Below are 23,004 nucleotides of genomic sequence, written 5' to 3'. Positions count from 1 at the left end.
ACAGCCTCAGGGAAGACACTCTTCCTGAGCCTGCTGGTGCAGGAGGGGAGGCTCCTGTAGCGCCTACCGGATGGGAGGAGAGTAAAAAGTCCATGGTTAGGGCGAGATGTATCCTTGATAATGCTTTTCGCCCTGCCCAGGCAGCGTTTATAGTAGATGTTCTCAATGGTGGGCAATTGGGTGCCGATAATCCGCTGGGCTGTTTTCACCACACGCTGGAGTGCTTTACGGTCCAATACGGGACAATTGCCATACCAAACTGAGATGCAGTTGGTGAGTATTCTCTCATTGGTACAGTGGTAAAAGTTCATCAGTATCCTGGGACAGAGGTGAGCTTTCTTGATGTTCCTCAGGAAATAAAGGCACTATTGCGCCTTTTTGATCAGGCTGGAGGAGTTGAGGGACCAGGTGAGATCCTCGGAAATATGGACACCAAGGAATTTGAAGCTTGATACACACTCAACTACAGCCCTGTTAATGTAGATGGGGAAGTGAGTGTGGCTCCTAGCATGCCTGAAGTCCCCAATGATCTCCTTGGTCTTCTGGGTGTTAAGGGCCAGGTTGTTGTCGGCACACCACGTGGCCAGGTGCTGGACCTCGTCCCCGTAGGCCGTCTCGTCATCCCCTCTGATCAGGCCAACCACCGTGGTGTCGTCTGCGAACTTGGTTATGGAGTTAGAACCATGTACAGGAACGCAGACACAGGTGAAAAGGGAGAATGGAAGAGGGCTCAGCACACAGCCCTGAGGCGCACCAGCAGTAACGTGATCTGAACCATGTCCAGCTCCTTGGCCAATGAGCAGCTCGCTTCTGGGGTAGATCTGCAGTACGTGAAGTTCTTAATGTCCAGCGTTGTCCTGCGATCGTAAAAAAAGATATCTTTTGGTTGGCCCCAGAGAGGCTGCTGAATCGGAATGTGTCACCATTTACAGGAAGTTTCGATTTGTGAATACTCCAGGCTTCCCAATGCCATCTCAATTTATTTTTCTCGGAGTGCGGTGAGTACCGGGAATGCACTGGAAGGGATACAATAGAGGTTGCTGGATCGGCTTATACCATACGTATGCAGAGAATGGAGGTGTATGGACCATGCCCAGGCAGAATGGTTTAGGTGTCATAAGTTTATTACAAACACTAGGAAATCTATAGATGCTGGAAATCCAAAGCAAGACATACAAAATGTTGGAGGAACTCAGCAGACCAGGCAGCATCTGTGGAAAAGAATAAACAGACAACGTTTCGGGCTGAGACCCTTCAAGGGTTTTGGCCCAAAACATTGACTGAGCTTAATTAGTTCAGCACAATTCTGTGGGCCAAGGGGGCTGTTGGTGTGCTGTATGTCTCTGTTTTGTGCTCATAACCTTCTGCAAGGATCCTTCACACTCGGGCATGATTGCCAGCTATTCTGGCAGTGAATAAACACACTTGCAGGTGTAGGGCAGGTTGCTAACTGCGTGGAGTGAAGTTAATCCTTTGCACCCTCCCCAGTTCTTCACCAGTCTAATGGAGTCACTGGCAAGTGCAAAATCAGAGCTGTGTAAACCAAGCTGCTGGGTGATAGGGAGAAAAGATTTGTGCAATGATGTCATGATCTGCAAAACACTGCAGTGGTAGTAACAGATTTAAGATTAATTTTCAAACGGCAAGTGGAAAAATATTTAAAGAACAAGTGTTTTATGCCATGCAAACTTATAATGGAGTGCAGCTAATTGGATCTTACTTGCACGATGGGCACAGTGACTTGGAAGTGATTTGATTGCAAGCCAATTGCAGAGAGCAATTCGGTCAAGCATACTGTTGTGGAATTGGAATAACGTTCCAGCTGTCAGCTAAGGTTGGCACATTTCCTGCTTTGAAAAAGCCTTAGGGAGCCAATATTCTCAGCAACATCTTGGTCACCTTCACATGAATCTTTAAATCTACATTTTATTTATTGAATAACTTTGAATAAACTTTGTGCTCCCCAGTTGCTGTGTTAGGATTTGAACTCGTGCCTCTGCCCCATTAGTTCAGCCATCTGGGCTACTCATAAGATAACTATTATGCAGCAACATGAGGAAAATGATTCCTTTAAGAAGCTGGTATACAGGCAATGGGCCTCATTGCTGTTCTATAATTCAAGGAATGTGAAATTAGTGTAGATTTATCAGTGTGATGTAAAAGAAAATGCATAATTTTTGAATTTTGTGCTCGTCTACTGTTCATGCCAGTAGCTTTAGAAACATTGAGCAGAATGCACCGTCTCTTCTTCAGTGGGTTGAAGATCAGCCCTAGACATAAACATAACATTTAGCTCAGCACTCCAGTGCAGCACAGCAGGAGTGCTGCACTGTCAAATCCAGGATGTTTCAAATGAGTTGCTACATTCTTGGCACACACCAGTGGACGGAAATGGCCCCCTGGTAATTTGTTGGTGAAATGGCCGTGGCCAACTGTATTTCAGCAAATTGTTCACAAATACTAATGTCAAACATGAAACAGAAACAAAATGATAGTGTGGGGTGATGTCATTGGTGGAAATGTATATAATTCATGGCCACCAACGTTGAGTTAGGGTTCGCTTTAAAGAGGCTGGTCTGATGTGATGATGTAATTACAAGAAGTACTTTTAACACGCTTTGCGTTCAGAGTTGGAGTACAATAAATGAGTCATTATGGTATTTTTTAAAGCATAAAACTCCTCCGCTGCTTTTATTTGTGAAAATCTACATTACCGATGCTCTAGGACAATTCCAGAATTGTCGAACATGTCAGCCAATGCAGTTGCTTTGAAATTGCAGGAGTTTTGGGAGCAAAATGCCTTTGCTTGATGTGTACAAGCCGGGGTCCAATACACTCTGTAAGAAATCTCCGCCGAATATTTTAATGTAGTAGCGTCGTTCAGTAACTCCATGGCCGAAAGAGTAGTGAGTCTAATAGAACAACTGCCTGAACACCATAAATGCCAGTCACTGAAAACTCACCTTTTAGAGTACCTTGGACAATCGGAGTCTGAGCGTGCCAAACACTCCTGCTGTCCTTGCCCGGCCTTGGAGCTAGGCCTTTGGAGCTGAAGGACCACATGCTGTCTCTCCTGAGAAATCACTATCCTTGTTTTATTTTTAAAGAACTCTTCATGCAGCAAATGCCTAATCAAGTTCAGATAACCCTCGCTGATACACCTGTGAAGGACTGTAGGGAGCCTGCGAAGATGGCTGATAGTCTCTACACTCAGCCAGTCAGAGGTGCATCGTTCCTCTTCCTTTCAGTGCCGCAATAAGCCCAGTCAGCAAGTCCCCAACATAAGGACGGCCAATGCACCCATAGCCATTAATACTGACGCTTCAGATTATGCTGAGGATGCTGTGCACGAACAGTTGGTCGGAGGCTCATGACAGCCACTCGCCTTCTTCAGCCCCCAAATCCCTGGCCATACCTGGCCTTTCTTTCTATTCCTGGACTCACTGGCACGTAGCACCAGGAGTAATCCAGGGACCACTATCCTTGACGTGCTGCATTTTAATTTCTCACCCAAGTCCCTGTACTCATTCCGCAGTACTTCATCCCTTGAGAGCTGAGCCATCACTCAGCAGATCAAGGGGCGTCTGTGGAGAGAAAACAGTTAATAATCCTTACTGTCTGTGTTAAGTTTATCCTTTTTAATTACAGGGTTTGGTTTTTTTTCTATTCATTCCCAACTCACCAGCCCAGATGGACAATGTCCTCATGGGAGAAATCTATTTGTTATCAGCGTGGTGTCCTTGCACACCTCCGAGGTTGATGAAGAGACAATTGGTGTCCCATTCATTACTGACCCAGTGAAAACAGGCTGCAGCATTCCTTGTGTTACTCCAGTGATCGTAATTACAAAAGGTTTTCTTCACTGCAAAGAAAGTTGAGATACCCTGAAATGCCATTCGGATACCAGTTTTGTTACACCAGGCCACAGGACGAGATGAGATGATGTCACATGTGATCTCTATATCCTGTGCGTCCCTGATTTGAGTCAAGAAGTACATTAGCTGAATTATCTAGAATTAAACCTCTGCTGTAACTTACAATTACAAATTTCTACAACTAAGTGCATCTCAATTAACCAAAAATGCGGTCTAATAATATTGTCCTGAAATGACTTCGATAGTAATTCAGCCTTCACTGTAAATGCCTTTGGACAGGGCATATTAATTCTTCCCTGCCTGATGAATGTAGCAGAACTGATACCAATTAAACTCATGAGAATATTATAAATATTTTTGTTCTCTCTTAGTCTGGGTGCTTAACCCATTTCTATTTCGTGCTTCCTACTAAATGCTTGATTCTCCACCCAAAAGCTGCTCGGGTAAGTTCCTCTTTTCCGCAGCAGAAACAAAAGACATAACATAAAACATCTAAATTTCAGTTTGACAGTGACACAGACAGCTCGGTAATGTCAGCACAACAACAGCTTCAGCAGCTGTTGAAAGGTGAGTGTTTGCATCATTGCTACGGACATCATTTAGACATTTTTAAAAGATTATTACTGTATAACCTCCACATAACAAGCTGTGTTTTGGTGGTTTCAGTCCCATGTGTGTTATCACAGAGATATGTTTTATTTGATTGCAATATCTGTATCCAACTGCTGTATGTATATAGGTATGCTGTTAGATTCTTTAGTATTATTAATTTTGTTAGACTTGCAAAAAATTAATAGATTAAATGATCAAGTAGAGTTATGGTAAATGGAAAATGGATTCTATAAGGTGAGTGAGGAAATCATGAGAATTGGTAACCGGACCCATAACCCACAGTTATCTGTTTAACTGTACAGTATATGAAGGTCATCTGGTGTCTGGGGAACTGTACACCCAATGAAAGTCGATGTGTTTTGGCCTTGTACTTCAGGGAGAGCTGGTGTCTGTGGTACTGTACTCAGTGAGAGTCAGGTCCATGTGGGACACATTCCTGAGAGAGGGAGAGGGAGAGAAAGAGAGAGATCACTCATTCCCTCCCTCTCTCCCTCCCTCTCTCCCTCCCTCTCTCCCTCCCTCTCTCCCTCCCTCTCTCCCTCCCTCTCTCCCTCCCTCTCTCCCTCCCTCTCTCCCTCCCTCTCTCCCTCCCTCTCTCCCTCCCTCTCTCCCTCCCTCTCTCCCTCCCTCTCTCCCTCCCTCTCTCCCTCCCTCTCTCCCTCCCTCTCTCCCTCCCTCTCTCTCTCCCTCTCTCTCTCCCTCCCTCTCTCCCTCTCTCCCCCAGAGTTGTTGTGTACATCTCATCCTCAGAGAAAACCTGCTTGTGTATAACTGTAATTCATTGAGAGACAATATGCGTGGAACGATCACAGGAAGATTAATTGAGTGCGACTCGCATCCCCCGTGGGATAGCACCACTCACCCAGGGGGAGTTAATGTGTCTCTGGGGCCTCCCACTCAGAGGGAGTTGCATGTGGAGCTCATCCACAGAGAGGGTTAGTGGAACTGTACTTCAGTGTGGGTCAATACATGTAGAACTAACACTGGAAGATTAATTGTGTGTAGCTCCCAAACCCCAGGAGGTATCAGTGAGTCTGTAAGTCCTGTCCTCCCATGGAGTGTGAGGTTGGGGGTTCTGCTCCCCTAGAGAGAGCAGAAAGTGGTGGATATGGCTCAGTCTAGCATGAGTAAAGCCCTCCCCACCACTGAACACATCTACACGGAGCACAGTTGCAGGAAAGTATCATCCATCATTAAGGACCTCTAGCACCATGCTCTTCTCTTTATGCTGCCATCAGAAAGTCCCACCACCAGATTCAGGAACAGTTATTACCCCTCAATCATCATGCTCTTGTATCAGTGGGGATAACTTCACCCATCCCATCACTGAACTGTTCCCATGACTTATGGGCTCACTTTCAATGTCTCTTCATCCCATGCTCTTAATATTTGTTTTTTTATTTTGTTGTCTTTTGCACATTGGTTGTTTGTCCTTTCTGTTGCATCTGGTCTTTTATTGATTCTATAGTTTTCTTAGATTTACTCCGTATGCCCGCAAGAAAATGAATCTTAGGGTTGTAAATGGTGACATATATGTATGTAATTTGATAACAAATTTACTTCAACCTTTAAATGTATGAGGGTTCTGTCCCCTTGGGTGTGTGCCTCTGCCCTGTGGGTACGTAGGGCTTTACGGCTTGAGCATTCCTAGAATCTGTATCAGATCAGACTTATCACTGTGATATAACATGAAGTTTGTTGTATTGTAGCAGCAGTACAGTGCAAAGATATATAATTGCTATAAATTACCAAAATTAATAAGTAATAGAAAAGGAATAATGGGGTAGCATTTGTGGTTTCAAGGGGTGTTCTAAAATTTGATGGCAGAGGGGAAGGAGCTGTTTCTGAATCATTGAGTGAGGGCAGGGGTTCCCAACCTGGAGTCCATGGACCCCTTGCTGAATAGTATTGGTCCATTGCATAAAAAAGGCTGGCAACACCTGAGTGTGGGTCTTCAGGCTCCTCTACCTCTCATCTGATGCTTCACAATGATCCATTGGCTCAGCCTGGTCCTAGTTATTCTGGTGTCATAGAAAGACAGCAATACTCCCAGCAGAATGTAACAGGCCTTTGTAACAGTCCCTCTGACAACAGCAGTACTGAATGGCCCACAATCATTAAATGATTGACAGTGCGATGGTGGGGACCTGGTCTACAAATTGTAGACGGCGTTGGGGATGTGGATGGAAAGGCTGGAGGTGGGCATTGGGGATGTTGGGGATGTGGATGGAGATGGGCATTGGGGAAATCTGGCCATATCCACACACAGTTAGTGTTCCACAGACCCCTCAGTTAATGGTAAGGCTCTATGGCATAAAAACGGTTGGGAGCCCCTCGTTAGTGAGGCAGATTGCTGATGAGAAGGGTCATGCTGTGGAAATCAAATTAAGCTGGGTATCTTTGAAGAAATAAAGATTCCAAGATTATGACAAGGTAGCTTATGAAGCATCGTTAATGTTGTACCATAATAAATGCATTGTATACAGGACTGGAACCCAAGTCCCAAGCTGAATAACCTTCTGGTTGTTTATTCTTATTTGTAATTCTTACATGACCAAAGGATAGAGATGTATCATGTTTTCACGTGTCATTTCCCTCTATTCTGAAAGCTTTTCTCGTTGGTTTCAGTTGCTGTCTACAGCCCAAGCTGAACAACCATATATGCTTTGTCGAACAGAAGTGATATTTGTCGGACTTTGCTGGATATAAATTGGCAGCTATGGTTTATCAGCTGCAGGGTACTTTATGACATTGAGGTGTGGAAAATATCATAAATTCACTGGCAATAATTCTGTGTTTTCATTTATTCCATTTATCCTTCGGCTTTCTTGTCTGTCCTGATTCTTTTGGACAAGGAAGGAGGCTGCTTCAGCCCATCAAGTCTATGCTAGCTCACAGAGCAATCCCTTTCCCCAACTAATTCTCCCAACATTTCCAACCACTCCTCCCAGATTCTGCCATTTACCAAGTCACCAGGGTGACTGATAATATCCAGTTCACCTATTAGCCTGCATAACTTTGGAATATGGAAAGCAACCAGAGAATTCATGCAGGGAGAATGTGCAAACTCCACACAGACAGCATCAGAAGTTAGGATTGAACCCAGGATGCTGAAACAGAATCAGAATCAGGTTTTTTTTAAATTACTGGCCCATGTCACAAAATTTGTTAACTTGTGGCAGCAATGAGATAAATTACTAAAAGTTACAATGAAAAATAAAATGAACAGTGAAAAAAAAGAATAGTGAGTTAGTGCTCATGTGTTCATGGACCATTCAGAAATCTGATGGCACAGAGGAAGAATCTGAAGAATATAGAATGTGGGGCTTCAGGCAGTACCTCCCTCCTGATGGTGAAAACATGTCCTGAATGGCGAGGATCCTTCATGATGGATCCTACCTTTTAAAGATGTCCTCAAAGGTGTGGAGGCTTGTGCCCATAATGGAGCTGACTGAGTCTATGACCTCTTTCAATCTTGCGTGTTGGAGCCTCCAAACCAGGCAGTGATGCAATAGCTCAGAATGCTCTCCATGGTGCATCTGTTAAAACTTCCTGGAGTCTTTGGTGACATCCAAATCTCCACAAGCTCCAAATGAAGCATAGCTTCTGGCATGCCTTCGTCATGATTGTATCAAGGTGTTGGGCCCAGGAAAGAACATCTGAGATGTTGGTGCACAGGAACTTGGAGCAGTGACTTTACTGGTCCCACCTCTATATTGCCCTCTTACTATCTTTTAATATATTCAATTGTTGAGAATAGTCTCTGTGTTGCTATCTTTTCTCTTCACCTGAAGATGACTGCTCCCCTCACCAAGAGGGTCCCTTTACAGTGGTGGATAAGCTGGTTGAGTCTGATTCCAGCCACAAACTTGTAGCTCCTCAGAGCACCAGACCAACAGCCAGGAGAGAGAATGCAGAACATGGCTTTCTTTCTTTCTCTAGGATTCTGCCGCTACCAACCAGTAACAGAGGCTTCAGCCTATGGAGTTGGAGATAATGAGGAAGCATTAGTCATTAGCCCTAAGTGAAGGCAGAAGTCTCAGCTGCTGGACAAAGTTAGCTCTAGTGGTTTAATGCATCTTAGCATATGCAACCAATGTCTGATACCAGCCATGTATACTTAAGTCAAAGTAAAGTTATTTGTCACACTTAAAGTATATGTATGCACAGATGCAATGAAAAAGCTTACTTGTAGCGGCATCGCATCAGATACACAATGTTCACAAAAAAATTCATAACTGAAACAGAATTACACAATAGAGAATGCAATTAGAACAAAGCAAAATGTCCATTGCAGTGCAGAGTGGTCAAAGGGTTGCTTTGCCAAGAAAGTCATTAGAGGTTTTGTAGATTTGGTTTGAACTTGGTGCTGTGGATATTCAGATTTTTGATGGTGATGGTAGCTGTAAGAAGTTGGCATGACCTGGATAGTAGGGATCAATGATGAATGATGTTGCCTTCTTGAGGCCAGCAACCAAAATCAGATTTCTCCCCCATTGGGAAGATTGGATGGGAGTTTATTTGAAGGACTCTACGAGTTAGAGATAAGATCTCCTAACAGAAAGTTAGTTGTGTCATGGAGTTAATTTGATCATGTTACTCTTGTAGCTTAGAGCTGTACTTGCATGGAGTAGAATTATCAACACTCCAGGGCTCTCCTAGACTTAAGTCTCCAGAAGGAAAGCTTTAATCTCCAGATGTTACTGCTAGCATTGCAGGAGAAAGACGATAGGGATATGAAACAGAACTTTATTTTTTATTCTTTTTGAAGGCATCAGGGAAAAAAGGTTTATAAAATTGTTTTTGTTTTTGATTTCTAGGACCAGTATTTCATGCTCAGGGAACATGCAACCCAGTAGGCGTTGCACATAGACTCTCATTAACTTCAATCGAATAAATTTCAGAACCCAGTCATTAGTCATGTAGGTAAAGGACGATGAATTTCTGCCCCTTAGCAACTGCTGTACCCTTCTGACTGTGCAGGAGGCAAAATATATAGGAAAAACAATTAGATTTCCTTCAAATCAAGAGTATTTTGCAATTAATATGCTATAATTTTTGCCTACATCTAAGTAGTAACAGAGTAACTAAGGTGACGGCATTATTTCATGTTGTTTGGAAGCATCCCAACGTGATAGTCTTCAATATGTATTTTTCTCTTCGACCTGTCTTCTGCAGGTTTCTGAGTCAGGTAAATAAGGGTTTATAGCACAACAAAACTCATGGCTCATATTGCAAAACAACTCGGAATACTTTCAAAAGATTCACTAAGATGATAAACACCAAAAATGTAAACATAAGAATTTTTAAAAAAATAATATTTTACAAGAAGCTACGTGATACAAAATACTACAGGATATTCTACACTAATGTGACACCTGTACTCTTATGTATTCTGTACATGACTGACCATTCTTTACTGCAAGTGAACTTCAACCACTAACTCTGATTCTGAATGCAACTCACTCCAGAGGTCATTGAAAGGTGTCCATCACATCTGCATAGGTGATCACTTTCATCTCTGATTCCCTCTAACTGTTGATTGTATGTACAGATAGACCATAAGAACATAAAACATAGGTGAAGAATTAGGCCATCAATCCATGAAGTCTGCTCCACTTTACTATACCTCTCAACCTCATTCTCCTGCATTATCCCCATAACTTTTGATGCCCTTACTTAATCGAACTTATCAACCGCTGCTTTAAATACACCTAAGAATTTGGCCTCCACAACTGACTGTGGCAACGAATTCCACAGATTCACCACTCCCTGGCTAAAGAAATTCCTCCTTATCTCTGTTCTGAAGTGATATCTGTATAATAGAATATAATACACTATAGAAAACATCCATTCCATGTCCATTCTATCTAGGCCTTTCAATATTCAATTGGTCCCCCCCCCCCACCCCCACAATTCTTTTAACCTTCAGCAAGTACATGCCCTGAGCCATCAAATGCACCTCATACATTAATCCTTTTATTCCCAAATCATTCTCATGAATCTCCTCTGGACCCTTTCCAATTCCAGCACATTCTTTGATAAGAGGCTCCAAATTGCTCACAATACTCCAAGTGCGATCTGACCAATGTCTTTTGAAATCTTAGCTATTGTCTGTGACTCTAGATAATTTACAATGACGATGTCTCAGGGAGGTGGCATCTATCATTGGAGACCCCAGCCATCAATTAATTGTCTTCATCTCAATGTTGTCATTAAGCAAAAAGCACAAAACTGGACTCGCACTCAATGTTCAGCAACAACTTGTTCTCCACTGCCATCAGGTTCTTGAACTAACCTCAAAAGCTCATAGATTAACCCAGATTATTTTTGTCTTCTCTTTCTCTCAATCTTACACTAGTGTCATTATGTTTATTTTGTTGTTTGCACATGCATAAGCTACACGGAAGAATTTCCTCAGCCAGAGTGAGATGAATCTGTGAAATTTGTTGCCACAGAGGGCTGCAGAGGCCAAGTCATTGGGTGATTAAAAGGCAGAAATTGAAAGGTTCTTGATTGCTACAGAAGTCAATGGTTGCGAGAAGGTGGAAGAATGAAGTTGAACAACAATCAGCCATGATTGGATGGTGGAACAGACTTAGTGGTCTGAGTGGCCTAATTCTTCTCCAATACATTATGGTCTAATTTATATTAATTCAAATTAATGTTACTTTATGTTTGTCTTCGTCTTGAAGTGTACTGCGCTGCTGCTGCTACAAAAGGCATTTATACCCTATGTATGAATGCCAGTGACAACAATAAACTTTAGCTTGAGCATTTGAACATAACTCATCCCAGTGATCACTTGGAGTCTGTATCAAACCTGCCTGTGGCTTCTTGGAAGTTGCCAAAAATTACTAGAACATTTTGTGTTATATAATATAAGTACATGCACTTTAAAAATAATGATTGACATCTCCCAGTTTGGATAGAACACACATGCAGGATAAAGGTAGTTCAAAGTCCATAAACATGTCAACTTAGTGATGTCATTCAGTTTTGAGATTGATTAATGTTATAATAAAATATTTTTGATAAGGAAGAAGTTCTGATGAATGAATTTTACTACAGTAAAGATTCTAGTATTGAACATTGCTGGGACAAGGTCAAACCCGGTGGTGACATGACTTGTAGTTCTCTTTGACTGCTGGATCACTGGAGATCACAGGAGGTACTTAGTTCAACTTCCTGTGTCTGTATGAACAGTTTCTTCAGCAGCTCCTTTCAGTTCATGATGTGCTGTAAAAGTTCAGCACAGATGTCATAACATGCTGCAGTGGTCATGTTGATCAAATTTTAGGCAATGTTGGTTTAAAAAGTAGATGTGTGGGAGTTTGGCTTGTGTTCTAACCTCTGAGGCAAGCCCCGCTATAGAACACAAGAGATTCAAAACACTGGAGGAACTCAGTAGATCAGATCCTGTTGAGTTCCTCTAGGATATGCTTCTATGGAGGGGAATAAACGGAGCATGTTTTAGGCTGAGATCCTTTATTAACACTCATTCCATTGAAGGGATTCAGCCTGAAACATGCACTATTTATTCCCTTTCATAGATTATGTTGACCTGCTGAGTTTCTCCAGCATTTTGTGTGTGTTGCTCACTGATAGAGCAGTTGATTACAACACTTGGGGTAACTAGGGGAAGGAGCAGTCAAGATTTATCTGCATTATCATCCAAGGACACCTTGTTGGAGATAATACATACGTGTTAGAAAAATGGGTACTCAGCTAGTCAGGCAGCAACTATGGAAAGAGTAGCAGAGGTAACATTTCAGGTGAACCACTGCCAGAACCAGGAAAGAGAGACTGAAAAAAGGTGGCTTTAAGTTGCAGAAGAGATGCTGGGAGGGATGGATAGGAAAGGAATATTTCTTCATCCATCATTTTGGACTCTCACCATCCAGAACATGTCCTTTTCTCATTACTACCATCAGGGAGGAGATACAAGAGCCTGAAAATGCACACTCAGCATTTTAGGAACAACTTCTTTCTCTCTGAATCAGATTTCCAATAAACCTATGAACACTACCTCACTATTTTGCTCTATATACTTTTATATACTTATTGTAACGTGAAGTAATTTTTATGTATTACACTGTACTGTGCCACAGCACAACAGATTTCATGACATGGTGTCAGTGATAATAAACGTGATTGTGATTCTGATTCTAATATTGTTGTAATACTGTACAGAAAGGAAATCTGCCATCTTTGCCCATTCTTTTCTATATGTGTCTGCAGGTGCACAGCATATGGTTGACCTTGGAATTGTCTACAAAGACACCAACTTAAAATAACTCACAACCACCTTCCCAAGAGAGATAGAATATAATGCTGGCCTTATACAGATTCTTCTCCCTCCTGCCATCTGGGAAAAGGCACCGAAGCATTCGGGCTCTCACAACCAGACTATGTAACAGTTTCTTCCCCCAAGCCATCAGACTCCTCAGTACCCAGAGCCTGAACTGACACCAACTTACTGCCCTCTACTGTGCCTATCGTCTTGTTTATTATTTATTGTAATGCCTGCACTGTTTTGTGCACTTTATGCAGTCCTGGGTAGGTCTGTAGTCTAGTGTAGTTTTTGTGTTGTTTTACATAGTTTGGTGTAGTTTTTGTATTGTTTCATGTAGCACCATGGTCCTGAAAAACGTTGTCTCATTTTTACTGTGTACTGTATCAGCAGTTATGGTCGAAATGACAATAAAAAGTGATTTGACTTGACTTATCAACAACTCCTAACATCTGAAAAACAAATAAATGGAAAAAGCCATTAAGGGCATATGTCATCATAAGCAGTAATGTTTTCCTCTCTTAGCATTTCCACAGTCACCTGAGATCTTCTGAGTTTTTTCCTTCTGTATCAGTTCTGCCATTGGCCATTCATTCCTTCATTCAGTTTGTTCTCTCTCCACCAGTATTCGAACCTGCCAGGTGTGTCCCACAGCTTTTCATTTGGTAACTTGTCTGATCACAAACAATGTGCCCTCTCTCTCATTTCACAACTTTGATGCAAATTTCTTCCTCCTTATCAAGCAGATGACCTCATCAGCAACTTATCGCAATGGCAAGACTAACCTCAGTCTATCAGTGATGTCCTTTTGACCTTTATCCAATAAATAAATTAATTTATTCAGCAAACTGATATTGGGGGTGCACGAGGTTCTGAAATATTCTTCAATGCATTCCAAAAAAAGAAGCCTCAGACTACTATAAATAGTGAACTCCCCTTGGTGTAGCTGATAAGGGATTTGGGGGAGCTCAATGGGAATGTGAGAGACAATAGGTGGTAGAGAGATAAGTGTGGAAATGGGAATGATGGAATTGCTTTGAGAGCTAGTAAAGACTCAATGGGCCCAGTGGCCTCACTTCTATGGGCAAGAAGATATGAAAATATATTTGAGAAACATTGTCTCAGATGTTTTAACTTTCTATGTAATATTGTAATGCTATTAGAACCTTGCAAAATTCATTTGATATCCTTATTTGAGGATTTTTGTAGACTTAAATTAATAACTTTGGTTTTGGGCAAATAATAAATTAAAGTGAGGAAAGTTAATTGGACCCTAAAGTTATTCAAACAAGTATGTATATTATGTTTTTTTTTGGTGAACTGCTGTGGTATGGATATCCATCTGCACTGATAGATACAGTCCATTGTTTACATTGGTTTGGTTTCCTAATCCTGAAGTGTCTTGTTGTTGGCAGCCCGGTCGAAAAGCATGGTGATGGGCGAGTCGGCACGACCCTTCAGCAGACCATCCTCCCCCTGTCTCCAGGAACGAGTCTTGAAATCGGGATGGTTGAAGAAGCAGCGAAGCATCATGAAAAACTGGCAGCCACGGTGGTTTGTGCTGAGGGGAGAGCAGCTCTACTACTACAAGGATGAAGAAGAGAATAAGCCACAGGTAAAGCAGTCCATCATATCTTTCTGATTTCAGATTTCAGCTTTATTTATCAAATCAACACTGAAACACACAGTGAAACGTGTCATTAGCGTTAACACCCAACACAGCCTAGGGATGTGCTGGAGTCAGCGCACATTCCGTAGCTGAAATAGCATGGCCATGACGTTCAGCAGAACGCAACAAGCAACAACAGCGAAGCAAGCTCCTTTCCTCCCTCCTACCCTCCCAACCACACGGATAGTCCTCCACCCTCAGGACAAAACTCCAGTCTCCAGGCTTTAGTCAATAGGTTTTGACTTCTGGACTTCCGATTGACTTTTGGGCTCTGATCTTTACTATTGACCCCCGGACTACCTGATGACAGGAACCCAAACTCGAGGCGAGCTCCAAGCTTGATCTCAACAGATTGGACAGACTGGACCTTGTGTATCCTGCTTGCGTGGCCTTCGAGCATGGAGTGGAGCACTGGGCTGCAGATGTCCTTCATCTCCTGTCCATGCTCACTTGGCTTTCAAGGGCAGAGCAGAGGCCTGGACTGCTGACCTGACCTCCAACTTACCTCTCTCTCCTTGAAAACCACCTTTACAGACTTAAAAAAAAGCATAAATCTGAGGCACAATCTCGACATGGACCGCAACTCAGTGCCATCTTAAAAAAAAATCTGTTGCTTGCCTTAAAACAAAAGGGTGCATACTTTGTCCCTGTCCAAAACCCATCTTAGTCAAACCTGCATCTTACACCAAATTAGACGACTTTACGCTGACAGATTACAAAATCACACTGTGACTAATAAGACATTTATAATTCACGTATTAGTCTGCCTATTTCTTACTTTAAGTTATTTTCCTCCCTATTTCTGCTTAGTCCAGTCTCACAGAAGGAGTCAGCTGGTGATCTGTTTCCATACACTCTGCCTTTGTGGTGATACAAGTTGCTTCTTCCACATTCTCAATGAGTTAGGGTGCATATCAAAATGGTTGTAAGGTTACCTTGCTATTTCAGAAGAGTTCCCTCTATTAGAAAAATCAGAAGTGTTAAAGATGTGTGCTGTAAAGGTTTATGAATCGAGCAGATCAAATTTTATAAAGTAATTATAAAAGTGAAACTAGAATGAATTCATAACATAAATCAAGAATTATGCGATTAACAGACTAATGCTATCTGACCAATAGTTATTACATCTATTTTTGTATTATTACTGGAAGAAAGCATCTTTGTTATCTGATATTGTTAATAAGATTTTGTGAGGTTATAGAAATAATAATATATCATAATCCTGTTTTCCCATGAGAGAGCATTGTAACCTATACCATAGGCAGGGATATATTGCCCCTTACAATTGATACCAATTAAGCAAAGCAATGACCTACAAAACCTATGATGTAGCGGAAGGTTAGTGTTCTATCAGAATGCCAGCCGTGCTTCCGTACTCTGTTTCAGGGTTACTTAATGAATGTCAAAACTTGCCTGTTCTGTTGCTGGGTGGGTCAAGGCACTCATCATCTTCCAACATGATTTTCCTTTAAATAGTTGGCTTAATGTTCACTCCCACTTCTGTCTTGACCCTTCTGCTCCGTACTTAACTGAACCATTGTCCCAGCTCAATCTTCTACTGACCTTGCATCCAACTGAGATCTTTCTAGCTTCTGAAGCTACCTCTGATCAAACAGCTCGGTTGGCCACACCTGCCCCCTACTAATGTCCACCACCAACTTAGCTTACTTCTCTGTTTGCCTCACAATGGTGATGACAGAGTGTGAGGGTAACATTATCTTTCTTTCTCTTGGCCCATGTTAGGATACCCTGTTAGGCCCTGTACCGTTTTTTTAGCACAACTGCTTTTGTACTTTCACAAAAGTGAAGCCACTTTTATTTGTGAGGAACATGAAAAACATAATCAGAATACTGGAAGTTCCCAAGTTCTCAAAAAGTACCAACGCCATCCATGTGTTTTCCTCTTCCTGCCTTGTAGTACATCAGGCAGCAACTTTGCTATTTCCTTAGCATTCTTCTGTTTTTTTACGAAGCCGAGTTCCTAGCTCCATGCTCAACCCAACACGGATGGAAAGCATGCAAGGAGCCGGCTGCCTCGAAGACCGGTGTTGGTCCTACTACACAACCAGCCGGCTACTCCATCCACAGCACCTACAATAACGGAGACATAAGACACTGGAGATTCTACAGTCTGGAGAAACAGACAGTGTACTGGAGGAGCTCAGCAGGTTGAGCAGCTTCTGTGAGAGAAAGGAATTGTTGATGTAAAGGCATCAGGACCAGGTTTCAACCCAAAATATTGGCAATTCCTTTCCCTCTACATACACTGCTTGACCCATTGAGTTCCCTCAGCAGATTGTTGTTGCTGTACATACAAAAATTCCAGTTCCATTTGTCCACAGAAATTATCTTTCACTTTGTAAACAAAAGCTGATTGAACAGTTTTATGATGCTCGAGAAAGCTCAGTATGAGCCATGTTTCCACTTCTGGTGAGATGCAGTGTCAGGTCACGTACGTCAGGAAAGTCACAGTGGTGTAACATCAGTGGTTGGAGGGTGGAGAGTTAAATTGTGTGGCAGGGTGACACGGTAGTTATTGGTGCAGCCTCCCTACCCCAGAGGCTCTGGTTCAATCCTGACCTCCAATAATATTTGTGTGGAGTTTGAATGCTCTGCTTCTGACTGCATGAGTTGCCTCCTTCTGTGTTGTAAAAGTAAGTAAAATGGGAAAAAAATGATCAATGAAAGAGCTGTCAGAGAGGGTAAGAACCTGTGGAGAGGCAGAAAATGTATAAATTGTTAAGCGAGTGGAAACTTTATTTATTGAGATACAGTGTGGAATCTGTAGTCCCCTGATTTAATCCTAGCCTAATCATGGGACAATTTTCAATGACCAACTGTAGCCTGCCTACTGGTACACCTTTGGATTGTGGGAGGAAACCCACATGATCACGAGGAGAACGTGCATACTCTTTACAGGCAGCAGCAGGAGATATTTCTTTGGAATCGTGGGTGACCTTCATTTCTGCGAAAGCCCTGTGAGGCCAGGTCCATGTGCAAAGTAGAGCAGTATCAGTATCTCTATTGATCCGGAGGGTTAGTGTGCATGCCCTGTGTATAACTCCCTTACTACCATTCAGGGCCCCAAACAGTTCTTCCAAATGAAGCCATACTTCACACACGAATCTGTTGGGGTCATCTACTATATCCGGTGCTCCTGGTGTGGCCTCCTGTATATTGGTGAAACCTGACGTAGATTGGGAGATGGCTTCACCTTGTTTGGGTAGCCGTCAACCTAATGGCATGAACATCCATTTCTGGAACTTCTGGTAATTACACTCTCTTCCTCTCCTTCATCATTCCCCATTTTTTGTTCCTGTCACACCTTCTCTTCTGACCTGTCCATCACCTCTCTCTGGTGCTCTTCCCCCTTCCCTTTCTTCCATAGTCTTCTGTCCTCTCCTATCAGATTTCCATTCTCCAGCCCTTTATCTCTTCCACCAGTCAACTTTCCATCTCTTTACTTCACCCTGTCCCCCCTCCCAGTTTCATTTCTCACCTGCCACCTTGTATTTCTTCCTCTCCTCTCCTCATCTTCTTAATCTCATTTCTTCCCCCTTCCTTTCCAGTCCTGATGAGGGGTCTCGGCCCGAAACATCATCGACAATTCCCATCCATAGATGCTGCCTGGCCTGCTGAGCTCCTCCAACAAATTGTGTGTATTGCTCTAGCTTTCCAGCATCTGCAGTACCTCTTGAGTCTATGTTGTATAACCTGATTTATTTAGTGTGCGTGCTTAAATGCCTCTCAGAAGAAGTCACACCGAAGTTCCAGCTCGTGCTCTTGATCAGTTGTGAGGAATGTTCAGACAGCAGTTTCTCATTGAGTGATTATAAATACTTGATCTGAGTTTCCTATCACCAGTAAAAGGTTGGTGGGTCACAGTGATCCCACCTGCTGTAGAGTGCATCTGTAGATATTGAACTTCATATCATTTCAACCAGATCTTATTCCCCAAGTAGCAATAAATTGGTGAGAAGCTGCAAAGTGTATCCTTCCTGTTTGGGCTCAGCTTCTGCTGAGGCTGGGTGGGAGGTGGAGTGGAGTGGAATTGGTGACTTTCCAGCAGCTCAGTTACATGGGCAGTGGACAAATTCACATCCACCTTCAGCAAGTTGTTGGATTTTGCAATTAACACAGCTAGACCTGACCTCATCCTCACCCAGTACACACACAAACATGAGGATATGAGGCAGAGCTTTGAGCAGTTCAAAGACTTTCTGGCCACGTGCACTCACATGAGGTGTGTGTGTGTGTGTGTGTGTGTGTGTGTGTGTGTGTGTGTGTGTGTGTGTGTGTGTGTGTGTGTGTGTGTGTGTGTGTGTGTGTGTGTGTGTGTGTGTGTGTGTGTGTGTGTGTGTGTGTGTGTGTGTGTGTGTGTGTGTGTGTGTGTGTGTGTGTGTTAAATACGGTGCATGTGTGTGTATCTGTGTGACCATTGTGCTTGTTTGTGTGAGATAGGAACAGAATTAGGCCATTTGGCCCATCAAGTCTGTTTCACCATTTCATCATGGCTGATCCATTTGTTCCTCTCAGTCTCATTTTCCTGCCTTCTCCCCATATCCCTTCACGCGACCAATGAAGAATTTATCAACCTCTGCCTTTAGTAGATAGTACTTAAAAGATTTGGCCTCCACAGACACCTATGGCAACAAATTCCACAGATTCATCACTCTCTAGCTAAAGAAATTCCTCCTCATCTCTTTTGCAAAGGGACATCCCTCTATTCTGAGGACACACTGGTCCTACACTCTCCCACCATAGGAAACATCCTCCTGAGTATCTTGAACATTAACATTTCAGCAATGAAAAATCTAACTCCTGGGATTTTAACAGTGGACTATGCACTACATTGTCATCATTAGATTCTGAATATGTTTTCATTTTTTGACCGTGTTTATTAGGATTGAGTAAAGTGCTGCAAGTCCCCCTTGAATGCAGAACAAGTGGCAGGTGTCATTCATTCCTTACCTTAACATCCCTATATTGTAGTAAGTTTGCCAGAATTTACTAACTGTGAAGTGTGGTGAACATATTCTCCCATATTCACGTCTCCAGCAGTCTTTGTATCAATGCTTTTTTCAAACCATCTTGCCACCACATGCAGCCAGAGGAGAGTGAGTATCCCCAATGAGAACACTATGCAGACTTTGCGTTATTGACTTAATATTGCCAAATAATGGAGCTATTTAAAGCTCCAGCTCCTAATGGGAAATAATAGTCATCAGTATTGATTAGATTACTGATAAATAAATAAAGGGCATTGGAAGTTATTTTGGGAAAGAAAATTATCTCTTTTACAATTGAAAGTATTGACCCTATACTAGAAGTCTGAATATTGAAAACAGAACAGTACACAAAACAGGAACAGGCCCTTCAGCCCACAAATTCTGTACTGATGATGTTAACTAATATCGTCTGCCTGTATCACTTCCTTCCCTGCATGCCCAAATGCCTCCAAATTTTGCTATTGTATGTGCTTCCACCAGTTCTCCTGTCCTAATAGATCTTTTTTTAAACTTTTCCCCTCTCACCTTAAATCTAAGCCTTCTGGTATTTCACATTTCCACGCTGGTAAAAAAAAACACTGACTAACCACCGTATCTATGCTTATCATGATTTGTGTACAAGTTGCCTCTCAGTCTCTGAAGCTGCAGAGAAATCAATCCAAGCTTGTCTAACCACCCCTTGCAGCTGATACTCTCTAATCCAGGCAATATCCTGGTAAACCACTTCTGTACCTTCTCCAAAGCCTCAACATCCTTCTTAGAATACAATGATCAGGACTGCACATAAATGTAGCTCAACTAACATTTGTACAGCTGCAATATGACTTGCCAACATTTATTTTCAATGCCCGACCAATCAAGGCAATCATAAGACCTTAAGAGATAGGAGCCTTTCAATATTTGATAGGTTTCTATTAAGTCGCCCCTCATACTTCTGAATTCCAATGAGTACAGGCTCAAAGCCATCAAACAGTCTTCATATGACAAGCCTTTCAATCCTGTAATCATTTTCGTGAACCTTCTTTGAACCGTCTCCAGTGTCAGCACATCCTTTCTTAGATAAGGGGCCCAAAACTGCTCACAATCCCCAAGTGAGGCCTCACCAGTGCTTCAAAAAACCTCAACATTACATCCTTGCATTTATATTCTAGTCCTCTTGAAATAAATGCGAACTTTGCATTTGCCTTCCTCAACACCAACTCAAACTACAGATTAACCTTTAGGGAATCCTGCAAAAGGACCTTCAAGTCCCTTTGCACCTCAGTTTTTTGTACTTTCTCTCCATTTAGAAATTAGAATACCATTTCATTTCTTCTACCAAAGTGCATGACCATATACTTTCTGACTCTGCATTCCATCTGCCACTTCCTGACCCATTCCTCTAATCTGTCTAAGTCCTTCTGTAGCTTCTCTACTTCATCAAAACTGCCTATCCCTCCACTATCTTTGTATCATCTGCAAACTTTGCCACAAAGCCGTCAATTCCATTATCTAAGGCATTAACATATAACGTAAAAAGAAGCAGTTCCAACACAGACCCTTGTGGAACATCACTTGTTACCCCCAGCCAACCAGAAATGTCTCCCTTTATTCCTATTCTTTGCCTCCTGCCAATCAGCTAATGCTCTATCCATGCTAGTTTCTCTCCTGTAACACCATAAGCTCTTGTTAAGCAGTCTCATGTGTGGCACCTTGTCAAAGGCCTTCTGAAGATCCAAGTAAACAACATCCACTGATTCTCTTTTCTCTATTCTGCTTGTTATTTCTTTAAAGAATTCCAACAGATTTGTCAGGTAAGATTTTCCCTTGAGGGGACTACAGCCTATTTTATCATGTGCCTCTTAGTACCTTGAAACCACATCCTTAAAAATCGACTCCAACATCTTAGTAACCATTAAGATCAGTCTAACTGGCTTATAATTTCCTTTATGTGGTCTCTTTCCCTTCTTGAAGAGTGGAGTAACATTTGCAATTTTCCATTCCTCCAAAACCATGCCAGAATCAATTGATCCTTGAAAGATCATTACCAATGTCTCCACAATCTCTTCAGTCATCTCTTTCACAACCCTGGGGTGTACACCATCTGGTGAGATTGCTAATCAACCTTCAGACCTTTCAGTTTCCCAAGAACCTTCTCCCTAGTAATGGCAACTTCACACACTTCTGCCCCCGACACTCTCAAACCTCCGGCACACTGCTAATGTCTTCCTCAGTGAAGACTGTTGCAAAATACTTATTGAGTTCATCCGTCATTTCCTTGTCCCCCATTACTACCACTCTAGCATCATTTTCCAGCAATCCTACATCCACTTTCACCTCTCTTTTGCACTTTACATATTTGTCTACTTTATCCATTTGTGTTGTCACTTTCAGAGAGCTATGGACTTGCACACAAAATCCATCTTTATGTTGATGCTCCCAAGTGTCCTGCCATTTACTATATACTTTAGTACTACATTTGACCTTCCAAAATTTTGTCCACATTAATATCCATCTAATATTTCTCCACACATATTTCCAATTGATCTACATCTGGCTGTATCCTCCTTCACTATCTACAACTCCACCAGTTTTTGTGGTGTCAATAAATTTACTAATCAGCCCACTTTCATCCAAACCATATGGTGTGTGTGTGCGCAACAGAGGTCCAGCACCCCTGTACTGATCCCTGTAGAACAGCACTGGTCACAGACCTCCATCAGTATAATACCCCCTCTGTCTTCCATGGGCAAGCCAATTTTGATTCAAATCTACTGAGTCAGCATAGATCCCACATGGTTTAATCTTCTAGATCAACCTATAATTAGTAAGGGACCCTGGTGAGTTCTTCTCTGAGGTGCACAACCCTACTTTCATCAATCATCTTCGTCACCTCAATATCCTCAGTCAGGTTCCTCAGATCTGACCTCCCCTGCACAAAGCCATGTTGTCTATCCCCAATAAATTCTTCAAAGTGCAAGTAAATTTGGTCCCTAAGAATCTTCTATAATTTTCCTGTCACTGAAGTGGGGTACACCAGCCTGGACTTGCAGCCCTTCTTAAAAATAGAAGCAACCCTGGCTATCCTCTAGTCTAGAGTAGGTGGATACATCAGCATGATAAGCTGCTAGATCCTTTTCTGTCATTTTCGGGTTTTGTTTCGGATTTCTGTCATCTGCAGTCATTTTGATTCACTACATTAGGTCATCTTTTGCAAGTTTCCCAGCAAAGTGCTGGGGCGCTCACTGTTGTTGCTCAGCCCCTGTATGTCATCAAAAGCAAATCTAAATTCATCACAAACGGATGCTGTTTAGTTTACTAGCTCCCTATTGGCAAAATCAGCTGTAGGAAAGCACATTTACTGCTTCACTTCGCCAGTGATCTCCAACCTACAAGAACAGCCGTGGGTTCATTGCAGAATTTTTAACAGCTGTGCTATCAGTTGTTGCAACAGCATTAATGAATAATTACATTGCTGAGTGAAATGGAACCTTCTCTAGTTAGCGTTTTTCCATTTAATTTCCTATTGGTGGTAGTGTATTAAACCTGGATGGGGATTGAAGTATT

General features: G+C 42.3%; 1 protein-coding gene across 3 annotated transcripts in view; it reads left to right on the top strand.

Moving 5' to 3' along the window:
• Positions 1–23,004, top strand: part of LOC140714253 (rho GTPase-activating protein 22-like) — a 524,093-nt gene that overhangs the window by 119,333 nt on the left and 381,756 nt on the right. For all 3 annotated transcript variants that reach the window (XM_073025303.1, XM_073025302.1, XM_073025301.1), the window contains exon 2: positions 14,196–14,395. In XM_073025303.1, coding sequence (XP_072881404.1) covers positions 14,210–14,395 — 186 coding nt within the window. In that variant the 5' untranslated portion in view covers positions 14,196–14,209. The remainder of the gene's footprint in view (positions 1–14,195; positions 14,396–23,004) is intronic.

This window comes from Hemitrygon akajei, chromosome 21 (genome assembly GCF_048418815.1).
Source record: "Hemitrygon akajei chromosome 21, sHemAka1.3, whole genome shotgun sequence".
In the NCBI taxonomy this organism is placed as follows: domain Eukaryota; kingdom Metazoa; phylum Chordata; class Chondrichthyes; order Myliobatiformes; family Dasyatidae; genus Hemitrygon; species Hemitrygon akajei.
The sequence above is the reverse complement of the archived record's forward strand: the minus strand, read 5'-3'. Positions and strand labels throughout refer to the sequence as shown.